The sequence below is a fragment of the Falco rusticolus genome, chromosome 6, assembly GCF_015220075.1.
Source record: "Falco rusticolus isolate bFalRus1 chromosome 6, bFalRus1.pri, whole genome shotgun sequence".
Classification (NCBI taxonomy): Eukaryota; Metazoa; Chordata; class Aves; order Falconiformes; family Falconidae; genus Falco; species Falco rusticolus.
The window spans coordinates 11,929,065-11,944,055 of NC_051192.1; the positions used below are offsets into that span (position 1 = coordinate 11,929,065).

Here is a 14,991-nt window from a genome sequence, read left to right on the forward strand (position 1 = left end):
TGATTTGCTCATTCCCACTCCCTGCCATTCTCTCGGGCTGTTTCACCACAGCAGTTTGTGGCTGCACAGAGTCAGATGGGGAAACAGAACCAGATTAGTTACCTGACTGCAAGAAAGTGAGGGAAGGGAGAGAGGGACTGTTTTCAGTTTCTCAAACTAGGACACCACACAGCTGCACCAACAGCTGCACCAGCACAACTGAGAGGTTGTGCAGGGACTGAAATGAGTGGCTGTGCAAGAAAATTACTTAAACTGGCAGTGACAGCAAAAGAAATGCTTATCATATTGTGGCTTCAGGCAAAGTGGCACGGTCTAGGTGGGTGATTCCAAAAGATATGACAACATCCAGCTCCTATGCATTCTTGGGTCTCTTAAGGAGCCTTGGAAATCTCAACCTAGACATTCAAAACTAACAGTTCCTTCTTTCAGGATAAAGGAAACAGTTAACATTACTTTTAATCTGCTCTTACTAAAACTGTAACCACTGCTTTTACTAAATGTTGGCTGCTTTGCTATCCCTATTTAACAATAAATAAGCAGATGTGCAAACTGCAAAGAGGTTAGTTTCCATCACAGGGATTTTGTAATTGAGGGATCTTAAGGAATAAAAAAAAAGGATCACTAACACACACATCTGTGCTGCAAAGTGGAACACTGTGTAGAGTTAGCCAAGTTAGCTTCAAATGAGCTACATCAGGGACTGTAGCGTAATGGCAGTAGACTCCACGTGTACTAATTTAATTGGTTACCTCCTTCCAATAAACTGATTTTTAATGCCAAACCAAAGTAATTCTACATACTATTATAACCTACATACAGTGTAGGTTACTTCTTCCCATCCTACCCCTCATCAAATCAGAAAAAACAGTCAACTTGACCTCATCTGAGGAAAACCAGCATAGGATTCTAGTTACTTTGTAATAAACAAAACTTCCTCGTAGGTCTAGCAGCAAATTCATATAAAATAATGCTTACATTGCCTTATGAATTCCCATACAGACTCTGATTACTGAGCTACACTTTCACCTTAGAAGCAACTATCCACTGGAATAAAAATCCAACCCATGAACTACTAGGAAGTGGCATGGTTAAAGCAGTTTTAGAGGTAGATACATGCACTAAAAATGCAGATTTAATAGGGGTGTCCACGCATACACACTCTTCCTACCTTTCTGGAAGGCTTAAGGATTGAGGGTACACTGATTTACTTTAGAAAATTATCTCCGTAATTTGAAGTATTAACTGGGAAGAAATAATAAGTTATCTACGTTTTTTTCTAAAATCACTTTCTTAGAAGAATTCTTGACTTCTTTCATGTTCAAATTTCATTTTCAATAATATTCTAAATTAATGTTTCTGTATTTCAATTCTAATCTTCATCAGAGTACTACAAACACTGTAACACAAATGCAAATCTGCCTACTACCCTGCCATCTCACAGAAACAATTGTTAATTAGAAGTTTTGGTCTGGTTGTTTCAGAAGACAACAATGAATATCCTGCTGGTTAGAAGAATAAACAAAACCCAACCAAGTTATAATTGTCTACAGAATTTAGAGGCAGTAGGCTGAAAAATGAAAAATGACAGATGTGCATGACTACCGCTGAGATTTTTGTTAACTCTCTCCAAGTGACTATGTAAACTCTGATTCAGTTTTTCCTACTTTTTTCCCTATTATGGCACAACTTCAGCCTCTAGCTACTGAAGGAAGTCAGGTACTTAATTACCTTTCTGTGCCTTTCTAAGCACATACATTGAAGATTAGCTTTGATGGTGGTGTATTTTCATCAGTAAAATGTAAAATGATTACCAAGGTGAAATCAATGTATTGAAGAGAATAAAAGTTCAGTACATTTTAATTTTTCAAATAACTGTCTAAAAGACACTCTAAAGATAACATTAATGGAAGTCTTAAGAACACAAAGATTGTCCAAGGATGTGAATAACGAATTCCCTGTCTTAAACCAGGAGAATAAAAACAGATATGTGTATACCTGCTACAGTATCTGTTTATACCGCTGGATAAAGGAATCATATTTTCTTGCACTTCGATGAAAGAACTAATAATCAGTGGCATGACCACTTGCATTTGTATTACTACAGTAACTATCCACTGTTCTTAAAATTGCAGACTTAAAATCAATAGAAGGTAAAATAGTAACACTGCATTACTGTTTTGTGGGAGTATATTACAACTCACTAATTCATTAGGAGCCATGCTCATCAAAGCAATGTAAGGTTTCATACCCTCTCAAACATTTAAAATCTTCTAAATGTCATTGCTTTGATCAGTCTTTTGATGATGAACTTTCACAAATTCCCATTTAACAAGGAAGAAAATACCTGTTTTTAAAAACCTCTTTAAAAGCACTGAAATTGAACATGTAGAAAAACTGCAATTTCACTGCACATTTTCTGATTAAGAAGTACACTTCAGCTGCCCAGTTTCTCTCCTAAAGGCCACACCGGTGAAGCCACTGAAACAATTAATTCAAGATTTCCTATTTCAAAATTGAAAGTATGCTTGTATAATGGTGTAAGTAGTTTAATCCTTACCTTTTCCAGACTCCAACAAGACAGAATAAATATGCTGACGAGCAGGACGGTAGATAAGTGCCTGTCCAGGAATTTCCATATCACATTCATCTTCCAAAGAGTTGCTGCACTCGATCTCTCCATTACTCAGGATGTTGAAGATTGTATAATTCTCAGATTGGATATGCTGTTCTTTAGCTAACTGTTTGTTCAAAGAAGAAAGAAGACATTATCTCCAAAATTATCAAGGATCAAAAGGTGACAAAATGTATTCGCTGTTCGAGGAAATAGTACTTCCTCTATCAGTGGAAATGGAGGGGATGGCCAGGGAGGTAATAAGGGCTTTTTCAAATAACACCAGTATAGTGTATCTTCAGGTGCCTATCTTTTTGTAGACAGGAATCCCCAGGAAATGCATCATTGCCTTTCTTAGCCCCTCCTGGAATTGCTAAAACTTGGGTATTTTTAATGACAGTTTTTTAGAGAGTAATTATTCTTAAAATTAATTCTGAATGCAGACAGAAAAATGACCTGCCCTCCTCCAGTCACCTGAAAATGTATCTTCCCTTTTTAAACACTGAGTGAGGGCATGACAAAATCCAAACTTATTTTTATTGCAAGATGAACTACGTAAGACAGCTCCATTTCTTACCTGAGCTAGCTCTGTGTAGTTTACTTAGGGCGAAATGAGAACACTTCACCACACTCTTACTTTGTGCAACAGCTCTTCCACAAAAGAAATACAACCTACTCCAATGAGGAAAAACGAGTCTTCAGGCTGTTGCTGGAAAGCAGAATCACAGCATCACCCAGCCTGCATACTAACCATGCACTGGCTACAGATACATCTGGCTATAGCAGCTGCCTACAAGCAGCCTCAGTACCACAGGGACTGCTGGTCTGGAGCAGCTTAAGATGCAGAAGCAAAAACTGCTCTCAGGCAGTGCAGAATTTCAGCCAGTAACACTTGTAACCTGGACTGGCCAAGTGCAGAGCCAGACAGACTTTCTACTTCACAGCCTTAGACCAAAACTACAGGGGTGTTCAAAAAGCTGAACAGAGCCAATTATTTCCATGCGGTGCCGCTAATAAATTCCCCAGGACCCATGCCTTACGGTGAGCAGGCACTGAAGTTTCTCTGCTTTGCACTCCCTGCATGTGTCACACTACCTGTATTACTTGGGTCGTGCCATCCATGCAGGTATCTCAGCCTCCTTCACTAGTAATTACCAGACCCCTGGCAAGAGCCAAATATTTTCGCCATCCCTGCAGAATTCCTCTATCTGCAACCCTGTGAATTCAGCAGGTCAAAGCTACAGTCAGTCACTGGGTCATTACTGACTAAAATTAATTCTCCTGAAATGTAATACTTCTAGAAGAAGTTCTCACATGAGCATAAAATCAATGACAGGCTTCTGCCTACAATGCCAATCAACAGAGCATTTACTTACAGCAATAAATTAATGGTTGCCCTGAAAGAAATACTTCCGTATTCTTAACACACGTAAACAATGTAATCCCCCAAAGCTAATTTTGTATAAAACAAAAACAAAGAGTTGAGTATTTCCAAGCGTGATTTGAATGCAGCACGGAACTATTTCATACAAACCACTGTCACAGATGAGATCATTTGAAAATACTAGTTTCTTGCAATTTGTCAATAAAGTATGTACAACCTTATGTACTGAAAAAAATTTAAGCTGATTTCAGAAGTACCGCTGTATTCAATGCTGTACCTTGAAAAATATTTCTGAATTACACTTACAGTCAACTAGAAAGTTATGCTGCTCTTTTCTGAAAAAAGCAGCACCATGAGGGTATGTTCTTAAAGCTGGAACTGAGCCGTGTATGCCATTCACATGCAGCTCAGACCATGTGCAAGGTAAGCAGAACTACGTACCAGTTTCAAAATAGAAAGCCAGACATACATATTGCATATACAAATATTTAAACACCTGTAAAAAAAACAAAGGACAAGCTAACATGTCTATGACTTTGACTGCAATGCCTGGGCCCAGGGACTAGCTTGACATAGGATTTATGCAGTGCAGCATTCTCAACAGAGTTTCTAAACATTATTATTATTTTATTACAGCAGAAGCTCAGCATGATGCTGGAGAACTGCAACCCTTCAAATGAAAGATCAAGCCAAGAAGTAATGACCACTTGTCATAAGGACCACATGGTACATTCTCTTAAGGAGTAAGGACATTACCACTATTGTCCTGGCCATAATCCAACCTATATAATTACGTTCTGGCTAATTTTTCCTTGCACTTCAAGCATAAACAGTATTTTTCAACACTTTATTAGTTATTGTTTTCTTTTAAAGAATGTCTTCTACTTAACTACTACAGTCAAAAGCGATGTGTATTGTATCTGTGTGTGGTTAATAGAAAACCCCAAATATATCTGCAGTTTAGCTGAAATGAGCATTGTATATAGGGTATAATGTAGCTTTAAATGTTCTAGAGTCTTTTTAGAGAAGGAAAACGTAAATTATAGGATTACTTTAGAGTAATATGAGGAAACAAAAGAATAGTTTTAAAGAAAATGCTCAAGATAAGTAAGAGAGACAGAAGAAAAGGCTCTTTGAAGTCTACTCGGAACTAACAAAATGGGGAGTAACAGATGGCTAATATAGCATCTAAAATACACTGCCTCATATGGATTTTTTTAATTAAATCTCAATGTCATCTTAACTGCTATGAATTTACAGAATTCTACTCTAGACTTACTACTATTGCGTAAACTCTGATGCAAAGTACCTCAGTTTCTTTCAGCCAGGTAGGCTATCCTAGCTCATATAGCAATCTCTCAGTGACCCAGCCTGCCGTACCATTTCTCACCCCAACACCAGCACATCTCTGCTCATGTGGGAAGCCATAAGTGACACTTGCTAGTGCAGCCCTGCCCTTTAAGCATTAACAAGCCACGCAAAGTGCTTTTGGTTCCTTCAGGGACAATGAATCTGAAGGATAATTAACCTGATCCAAAAAATCATGAAATATAGATTTATAGGAAGTTTCCTCATCTCCTCCATAACAGTAACTTCAACTTCTGCATTCTTAGTACAGCTCCCTTTGGCACCTTGACTGCATGTGCCAGGCACAGCCAAGCAGACCACTAACCAGCCATAGCTGTCCTGTGGATTCTCAAAGCAAAAAGCAATTTTTTACATCATTACATCATGCAATACGTAGGAAGTACATTTCTGCTCCCAGCTACAAGTCCGTATAGGAACTGTTCCCCATTATTTGACCTGCTTGACATTTCAAAAAAAAGAGACATCACTTTTAATTAAAGGTGCTGAATCTGCCCTCATCAGGATGCATGTAATAGTCCTAACCATGGCTGTACTTAACAGACAAAAGATTTTGCTCAAGCAAATTTAAATCAATAGGTTCAGTGTACTCATCATCAACTTCCACTAAGTAAAGATGGCAATAAAGTGACCATTAAGCTTTAAAAGGCAAGGTACCTGAAAGATTTCTTTATCTTGACACAGTTCAGTCTGTTGTTGAAGGGAGAATGTTTGGCAGTTTGTTATGTTTGGAGGAATCCAGGGAGACTGCTGCCCAGGCAAAAGATAGGACTCCACTCCTCTGTAAAGTATTGTCTTGTCTGATCCCAAAGGCAACACCTCTTCCAAGTGTTTCAGGCTGCTGTAGGAGCATGGAACACGTGAGATGTAATTTGCCACAGCTAGAAGTATGTTTGTTCTTCTGTTGTAGCTGTTATTCTTGCGGGGACTGTTGACTAAACATTTCTGCCAAAAGCCTTCCAACAAGCTTTCTGGAACAATGTCATTACCAAGCAAGCAAGCAAAGAGAGGGAGGTGTGTCAAACTAAGACCCAATGCACGGCAAAGATCTTCTCGAGAGTACATAACAGTGACTAGTCTGTCCAAACGCAGCTTCTCAATGGAAAAGTAGGGGCAGGTATTATAGATGAGGTAGTCACTATCTTGCCCAAGAATTCCTATGCAGTTATGTTGCAAACCATATGCAGCCACCTCAAAGTCTGCCTCCTGCAATGTGCATACTGTTTCTTGACCAAGTGACTTCAGGGCAAAACGTGTAAAAGTAGGCAAAGCTGAAGGAACAGTGAACATTTCTCTTCCCGGTTGTTTCCTGTGAGTCTTGATAAACTGAAATATTCTGGCTATTTCCTTGTTATTCTGCAACCTCCGTTTGATCCATTCATCCCTCTTTTTCTTTTCTACCACTCCATCAAAGTAAAACACTAACTTGATACCAGCTGCCATAAAAGCTTTAATAAAATCCTCTAAAATGTCAAGGTACTCCCTCCACTGGCCACCGCACACCCAGGAGTCTGGTGTGTACCAGTATCTAACACAGCTCATGGCATCTACTACAATAACAGGTGGGAAATCAGGATGATCGATGCGATGTTTTTCTGCCATTTCTCTCAGATCTACCATTCTGCATGCATCAGGGCAAACTCTTGCCACAAATCCCTGCAAACCTTTAATGCCCATGGCTGATCTCCGAAACTCACAGCAGTCTGGAAGAAGAAAAAGAAAAACAACATTCTGAAATGCAATACTGAGCAATGTAATGAAATTCTACAATAAAAAAAAAAAAAAAAAAAAAGGCAGCTTGAAAACTCAACTGTTATTTTTCTGCTTTTGCTGATCACTTGTTGTGCTGTCCTGGCCTTTAAACAGCTCGAACCAGTTTTCTTCCCATCAACAAACTGGACATAAGTGCCCATTCACTTTGCCTTCGACTTCTGCTTTTCAGATCAGTGAAAACTCGAAGTATCAAAAGGTTTTCATAAATACGACTTCAAAAATTTCAGATTAATAGCATAAAATATAGATAAGTACACACTGCTAGAAAAGCAAGTATAGATGTAATTAAAAGCTTTATAACATCTTGGATGCCAAGTGTACAACATGGGAATTAATGGCTTGATTTTCACACTAAAAGTATATGAACATCTTTAATTGAAGTCAGTGGGAAAAAAACCTGAGTAACTTTGGAAATCATCTTGTACCTTGATTGTGCAAATGGCTCAGTTAACATCTGAGTTCACAGACAGCAGTCCATTGATAAGCCACCAGGTGCAATACCTCAACTGCCTTTTTTTTAAACTGTTTTTGTAGTATTGGTTCTGCTTTGAATCAGAAATTCAGTCCATTTTACCATCTTGTCATTTGAAGACATAATTTTTAAGACCTGTTTAAAGAATTAAAGGTTTACCTATACTTTGTGAATCTACAAATCTATCATTAATAGTGAAGTTAATCTATTAAATGGGATTTCTAACATGCACAGCAATTTTGAACCAATCTATTTAAAAAAACCACACATGCAAGTATTAGCTAGACGTAATAACAATGAAAAATCAAATAAGCCTATTTTCAGTTTAGGAAATACCAAAAGACTGAAGAAAAGAGTCTCTGAATTCTGTGGCAGAATTTAATAGCATGCCAAATGAACCAGTTTACATGTTCCGTAGAATGAGAGTTGTGAGGTAAAATTAAAACCATTGATGACCTCCATTTTTATTTCTAGACATCTCCTCACAACGAAGTCTGGCACAGCCTCTGTGATAGATGTGTCTTTCCTCTACTACAGCATCAATTTCCTCTCCCACAGCACCATTTTATTTTAAAGGCTGTTCCAGTGAAAAATGGAAGTAATAAGCTCCACCAAGCTTTGTTTTCCTCTTTATTCTCAAAAATGTTTTGATTTGTTTTTTGATTTTACTTGAAAGTAAAATCCACTCTCAGTTAAACAGTGAAGGAGTTCACTGTTTGAATTAAGCAGATAGAACTTTTCCTGGTTTTCACATCACCCATTTCTGACATTTTGATTATAGACTGTCTCAGGAGTGTTACATTACAGTATCTGTGCTTATAGCATACAAAAAGAAAAAAAGGAAGAATTCACAGAAGTATTGTGAATTGACAGCTTTTAAAGGTATTCCTGAGTCCTCAGATTTTAAATACCTAAATACCCTCCAGATACAGGTTTTGAATACCATCCTCTTTAATGATAGAATAGCTGGGGTCAGGAGGGACCTTTAAAGGTCATCTAGTTCAAGCCCCCTACAAACTAGATCAGTTTCATTGATCACTAGATCTGCTTCATTGCTGCACATGGATATAAGGTAGGGCACTGCTCTCTCTACAGCGCTGCTTCCAGTGTTACCTCGCTGCCCTTCAGACTCCAGACACTTGCTTTTCCAGGAAAGCTGTACCTCTGATTCTAAACAGTTTGGGCATTGTTAGGTTATCCTTTTTTATTACTTTCCATGGAAATCTAGCAGTAGGTGTGAGGGTCTTCATCTTTCAATCACTAACGCATGCGGTCAGACTAAATGATCCGAGGTCACCACACAGACACAGTAGACTATGGCAGGTCTTCTGCAAAAACGCATTGCATCCAAGCAAGTTTGAGTTATGATTCAGTACAGATTCTGTCCATAGTGGATACACACCTAGAGCAAGAAGTGTGGTAAACCACTTATTAGCTATACTGTACTGTAACAAATGGAAAGAAACCTTTTGCCACCTCCTCATACTTGTATCTGAAGCACTCTTCTTGCCTAACAATTTAAGCAAGTTATGATACAGAGATTATCAGAAAAATTTCCATTACAAGTACTAGTTTAGCTTAATCAATGGCAAGTTTGCACCTAAACACATAAACAAGTACCTTGGCCACTACTGGCATTTTAATATTACTATCCAACACATTGACCAAAAGCATAATAAAAATTGAAGAGTATATATTGTCAACCATCTCAATTCGCTACTAAACAGTAGCACTCATGTTAAGAAAATTACCCTCTAATCCATCACAGCAGAGAAGAGAACAAGTAAAATCTACTGTCTTGAAAAGTACTTTCATCAGAGGCTTCTCAATGAAGTTGGCAGAATCAGGACTGAAATGTTTTATGTTGTTATGCTAAGTTTCCCAAGAGGAAAACACATTCTGTGCAACAGATGAACAGTTTCAGGACAGACACTTACTTCTAATCTTACTCGTGTGAAACAGAAATTTCAGGTTACTACAGGATCTCAACTGCACTACTATCAAGTGCATGAATATGCAGGGGGGGGTAAAATATCCACAAACTGAAATAATCAAAGTAATTTCCCCCCTCTGGCTTTATAAACACAAAAATTCAGAGAAATGGCCCCTACAACAGCTGATGACACCACTGAACTGGTCAGCAAAAAACTACCACACCACCAGTTTTATTAAGCCCATAGTAACACAGAGCATGGCAAAGGGTTGTCGGTAGAAATGTTCACAGTAACCGCTCCAGCCCTCACAAGAAGCCTCTAGTTTGAGGCCCACAGCACAAGGAGCAACGTCCTCCGCGTCCAAGCGGCAGCAGCGCACAGCCAGGCCCGCAGCCCCCCGCTGCCTCAAGGGCCGGAGCCTGCCCCTGAGGCACGGCAGCGGGGGCCTGCAGGCAGGCGAAGGGCCGGGGGTACCGGGGGTACCGCCCGCCGCTGAGGGGGGGCCGAGCCCCCAACTGGGCCAGGTGTGAGGGCCGCTGCGCCCAGCCCTGAGAGGGCCCAGCCTGACCCCGCGGGAGGCCGTGCAGCACCCGGGCCGTGCTGCGAGCGAGCACCGGGACTCCAGCCGCTCTCACACCCGACAAGCCGCCCCCTCCCCGCCGCCCCGCGCAGCGCCCGTTACGCTGCCACCCGCCCCTCCTCACGGCACCCGGCACTGACCCGAGCCTGCGCTTCCGCTTCCCGCGGGGGCGGGGCCGCGCGTGCGCCCGGCGGCGGGGGCGGGCCTGAGGGGACGGGGCTGTCGCCGTCCCCGTCGCTGTCCCCGTCGCTACCCGTCCCCTCGCTGGTCGCGCCGTCACTGCCCACCCTGCCGGGGACAGCCGGCTGCAGCGGGGCCCTTCGCATGACAGCGGCGGGGGGCGAGGGGGGGCCGGGCTGGTTTGAACCGCGGCTGTCCCCGCCCGCGGCCTGGTGTCCCTCGGCTTTGTGCGACCACAATGGGGCCGGAGGGGCCATTGTACCCCCGGACAAACCCAGCCGGGACGGGGAGGGGGGGGGGGCGTGGGGAGATGAAAGCGTCGCGCACCGAAATTGCTTGAAAACCCCCGAGTCGTACATGGGAGATTTATGTCGGGCCTGGGCTGCGCGGCCTGCGGAGCCGCGCCGGCCCTGTGTGAACAAAGCAGCCGGGGCAGCCCGGCGGGCGGCGGCACCGGCCCGTGGCGCGGGGGGCGGGTGTGCTTCGCCTTGCTCGGCAGTTGCTGGGGGGGGAACACCCCGGTTCCCCCGGGGTGACCCCATCACACAGCCCGGGGTAGCGGCCGGGCTGCGGGGGTAACGGCCCGCAGGCGTACTGGGTGTGCAACCTGCTCCCAGCTCGGCAGCAACAGGTGGGGACCCGAATAACTTCACATCTTTTCGGGGGGGGGGAGGGGAGAGGGACGTGGGGGAGCTGATGGGTTAGATGTGATGTTACTGCCAGTGAAAAATTAAACAGAGCGGTGCTCTGGGGAGCACAGATTAATATATTTGGTGACTGCGTGCACAAAGCCTCACCATTGTAGCCGTGTCTGAATGCCTGTGAATAGGATGGAGCATATGTGGCCTGTCACCGCAGGTGCCCACATCTGTTCGTCTCCGGGCAGATGCTCTCAGAAAAGGGGAGAGCATTTCCAAAAGCTCGGGCCCGCCCCATCCATACCATACCCCATCCTCTTTCTCATAATCACCTTCTGCAGAGGACTTTCTGCCCCCTCCTCCCTCCCCTCCCCCTCGCTTCCCTGCACATGGAGAGATGCAGAAAGAAATAAAACCGACACAAATTGGACGTGGCTTGGAAAGCCTCGGAAACATACACTCAAACTGTCCCCCCTCTAAAGTTTATTAGCAGCAGGTTTTGCACTGCAGCCAGCGCACAATGCGCAAGATGTGCACACCGTGCAAAGGGGGCTGCAGGCCACAGGGGAACAGAAAAACCCTTCATGCATGAAATGCAGTACAGTACAGCGGCACACTGTGCTGGCTGTCACAGGGAGAGAGTGGCCCGTGCAGCTACTGTCTGGAATGGTAGTTTGCAGCTACTATTTCAGAGTTCCAGTGTAAGATGATGATTAATAAAACCAGGGGAAAGAGAAGAGGGAGTTTCCCTACAAGAACTGATGAATGCAGCAAATGTTGCTTGGTAGTGGAAGGGAATCTTTCCAGCCATCCAGTGAAATCTCACAGCCAGAATGCAAAACATTTTTCTGAGAAGTGCCATCACATTTTTTATCCCACATACGTGATCTGAGCCCAATCACTCACCCTCCCTGCTCTGTGACATCCCCGCCAAGATGAGCCAGGCCTCAGCCCTGCACAGGGTTACGCTGGGCTTGCCTGACAGGCCAAATAGAAGTGCTGGGGCACAGGGCAAATCTCGGGATCGTGGGATATTTCGGGTTGGAAGGGACCTCAGAAGGTTATCAGTACAAACGCGATGCGTGGTTTCTAGCCGGGCGAAGACTGTGTGAGTCCTCGGAGTCGAAGAGGCCACTTCTCCAAATGCGAGGCTGAGCTGATCCCCGGAGGGGTGCGGGCGGTGACAGCGTTTAACCCGCCGTGTCCCAGAGCAGAGAACCGGGGGGGGGCAGCGGGACCCACCCGGCCCGGGGCACTCACGGGAGGTTTCAGGGGAAGGTGCTGTCCCGGGCCGGGGGGGGAGCCCGAGAGGCCGGGGGGGAGCAAGGCAGAGGGAAGCCTCCTTCCCCCGAGCCCCTGATGTCCCCTCGTCCCCAGGCTCTGCCCCCGGGGCGGGCGGCGCGCCCTGGCAGGGGTAGGCAGCCCTTCTCCCTTCCCACTTCGGGAGCAACGACAGCTCATGCACACGATTGACCGATTTTTTATCCCTCGTAGTTTCCCACACGCAAAATCCCGTCGGAAGCAAGCCGGGGAGCAAACCCAAACAAACAAGTAGGCCAGGGGACCGGGGGGTGGGGGGTGTCGCTTTCTCCTCGTGTGCAATCAGTAAAATACATATAGGGGCCACTTCGGGATTTGCCCAGGGAAGGGTTGGAGAGCAGCTGGCTGCGGTAATCTCCTCGGGAGACAAAGGAATGCCCCGTCCCAGGATCACAGGTAAACACACAACCATTGTCATGAAAATGAGGGGCTAGGATAGGGCCGGAGCAGATGATTTGCGATTTGAAAAAGGGGGCTGGGGGGGAGGGAAGGCCCAGAGCTGCTTATCTATCATCTGGCCTCGCTGTGTGCCAGCTGAGCCACGCGACTGCCCTTTCTTATTCTAATCAGCACATGCCTTTGCAACTTTGGGCTAACCTACACGCTAAACTTCTTAATCCCCCTCCCCGCACACGGCAAGGTCGGTGGAGCGCCCCTCCGGCACGGCCGCGGCCCCCGCCCACCCGCCTCGGGGCCGGGCGCCCGGCGGCGGGGTCCCGAGCAGCGCCAGCACCCCTGCCCCGCCGCCGAGCCCGGGGCCGGCGGGGGACCCCAGGCAGAGCCCCGGCCCGGGGGCGGCCCGCCCGGCCTCCCCTTCGCTCCGCTCCGCTCCGCTCCCCTCCCGCCCGGCCCGGCCCGGCCCGGCTCGGCCCGGGCCGGGGGACAGGTGAAGGGGGCGTGCGGCGCGGGCTGCGGCGGAGGGGCAGCCGCGCACACATACCTCCGTAGGGACTATAGACCTAATTAAAATATTATGCACACTCTGCTACACATAGCTCCACACGTACACGTCCCTCCGCCGAGCACGGTTCGCCATATGCCCGGAGCCCTCCGTCCCGGGAAAAATCAGGGTTGCGCGCCAGCGATGGCAGCGCGTCGCCCTAATTAACACACCACCCCCCACCACCCCCCGCCACCCCCCGCGAAGGGACTTTTCCCATAATGTGCCTCGCTTGGAAATAAAAGCCGCGGCTGATGGGGAGCTCCCGGCCGCGCTCCTCCGCGGCGGGACCGTAAATCCTCGCCGGGGCAGGAGAGGGGCCGGCGCTGGGGGAAGGGTCTCAGTTAGGGGCACGGAGGGAGAGCACAACACCCCGCCAGCCCTGGCCCGCCGCGTCCCGGCCGTGCGGGGTCACCGCGCCCCGCGCCCGCCCCCGGGGGGTCCCGCCGTCGGCTCACCCCGGCGGGGCGGGCGCGGCCGGGCAGGGCGTCGGGCGGGACCGGGCGGGATCGGGCGCGGGGCTCGGTGGCGGGGCGCGGGCGCGGTTAACACCGCGGGGGCGGCGCGGGGGGCGGCGGGCGAGCGCGGTGCGGAGACACGCGGTTGGGAGCGAAAAAGCGCCATTTGGTTGGGAGCAGATGGCTGGCTGGGGGGCTGATCGCGTCTAAAGGCGTGTCATCCCCCTTCAGCGAGAATCCCTAAGGGCTCCCCTTGTCTTCGAAATCAATGAAAATTAAAGTGCAGAGAATGGATGAATAGTTAGACCTCGAGTCCCTCCTTTGTTCGCCTCAGCTACTGGTGGGCAGGAGTTAAACTACAACAGCCTCCTATAGAAACACTTAAGTTAAACAGTCTCCCCGTTAGCCCAGCATCTGAAAGAGAGAGGGAGAGGGGGGAAAAAAGCAGAAAAAGGAGCTTTCTGCTTGATTTCCCCAATACAGAATCGCGTGGCATAAATTAAGCCGGAGAAGAATGAGCGCCGTGGGCAGGATCCTGCCGGCTCTCACGGCGCCTTTCAGTTACGCTCAGCAGCGGTAATCGAGAAATCTGTGCCACGTCAATTTAACAAATACCCGGTACCGAAGGGGGGTTGTTAAGGATTTGGGGGCAAGTTTCTTCGGGTCTTTTTTTTTTTTTTTTTTCTTTTTTACCCTATCGCTAGGTTAAAGCCCTCGCGCGTGTAACTTTTTACTTCCAGTTTTTTAAGCAAGGGGATGCTAATGGACCAACTTTCTGTCTTTCGTAGATTAAAAGATCCGCGGTGATATATCACTTCTCGCCTCCACCGACGGGCTACCCCCAAATTTCAAGACATATATTACCCTACTTGCTTAGTAAACCCGGTACGAAGTGATTTTCCCCACCCCCCTACACCCCCACCTCTCCCTTTCCCGAGGATAACGCCGCAGCAAAGTTTGCGAGGCAGCGGCAAGTGTCTACTTGAAAAGATGTTGACGCTAGGTGGCAAAAGTAATGTACAGTTAAATCCAGCGTTGCTGCAGGGTGCCCCCCCCCGCCTACCCCCCAGAGGCTGGGCACCGCGGGGGCGGCCCGTCCTCCGGGGACCCGCCGCCCGCTCCGCGGCCGCCAGGGCCGCCTTCCCTGCGCCCTCGCACGGTGCCTGCGGCATCGCTGCTCCCCGCTCTGCCCAGATACAGCTCCGGGGTAAAAAAACCAAAAAACATCTAAACATTCCTGTACATTTAAGCTTTTGCTTAAGCGTTGAGGGGCAGGGAGAGGGGAGAAGAAGAGTATCTGGATGTAGATGGCTCTTTCGACCGAAATTAGTTGTAA

At 46.7% G+C, this 14,991-nt stretch overlaps 1 protein-coding gene across 3 annotated transcripts in view; it reads right to left on the bottom strand.

The window, feature by feature from the left end:
* The window catches only part of FAM120B (family with sequence similarity 120B), a 56,922-nt gene extending 46,629 nt beyond the window's left edge, over positions 1-10,293 (bottom strand). For all 3 annotated transcript variants that reach the window (XM_037392618.1, XM_037392620.1, XM_037392619.1), the window contains exons 1-3: positions 10,260-10,293; positions 6,018-7,063; positions 2,558-2,738 (exon numbers count right to left, since the gene is read on the bottom strand). In XM_037392618.1, coding sequence (XP_037248515.1) covers positions 2,558-2,738; positions 6,018-7,037 — 1,201 coding nt within the window. In that variant the 5' untranslated portion in view covers positions 7,038-7,063; positions 10,260-10,293. The remainder of the gene's footprint in view (positions 1-2,557; positions 2,739-6,017; positions 7,064-10,259) is intronic.
* Between the last annotated feature and the right edge of the window lie 4,698 nt (positions 10,294-14,991).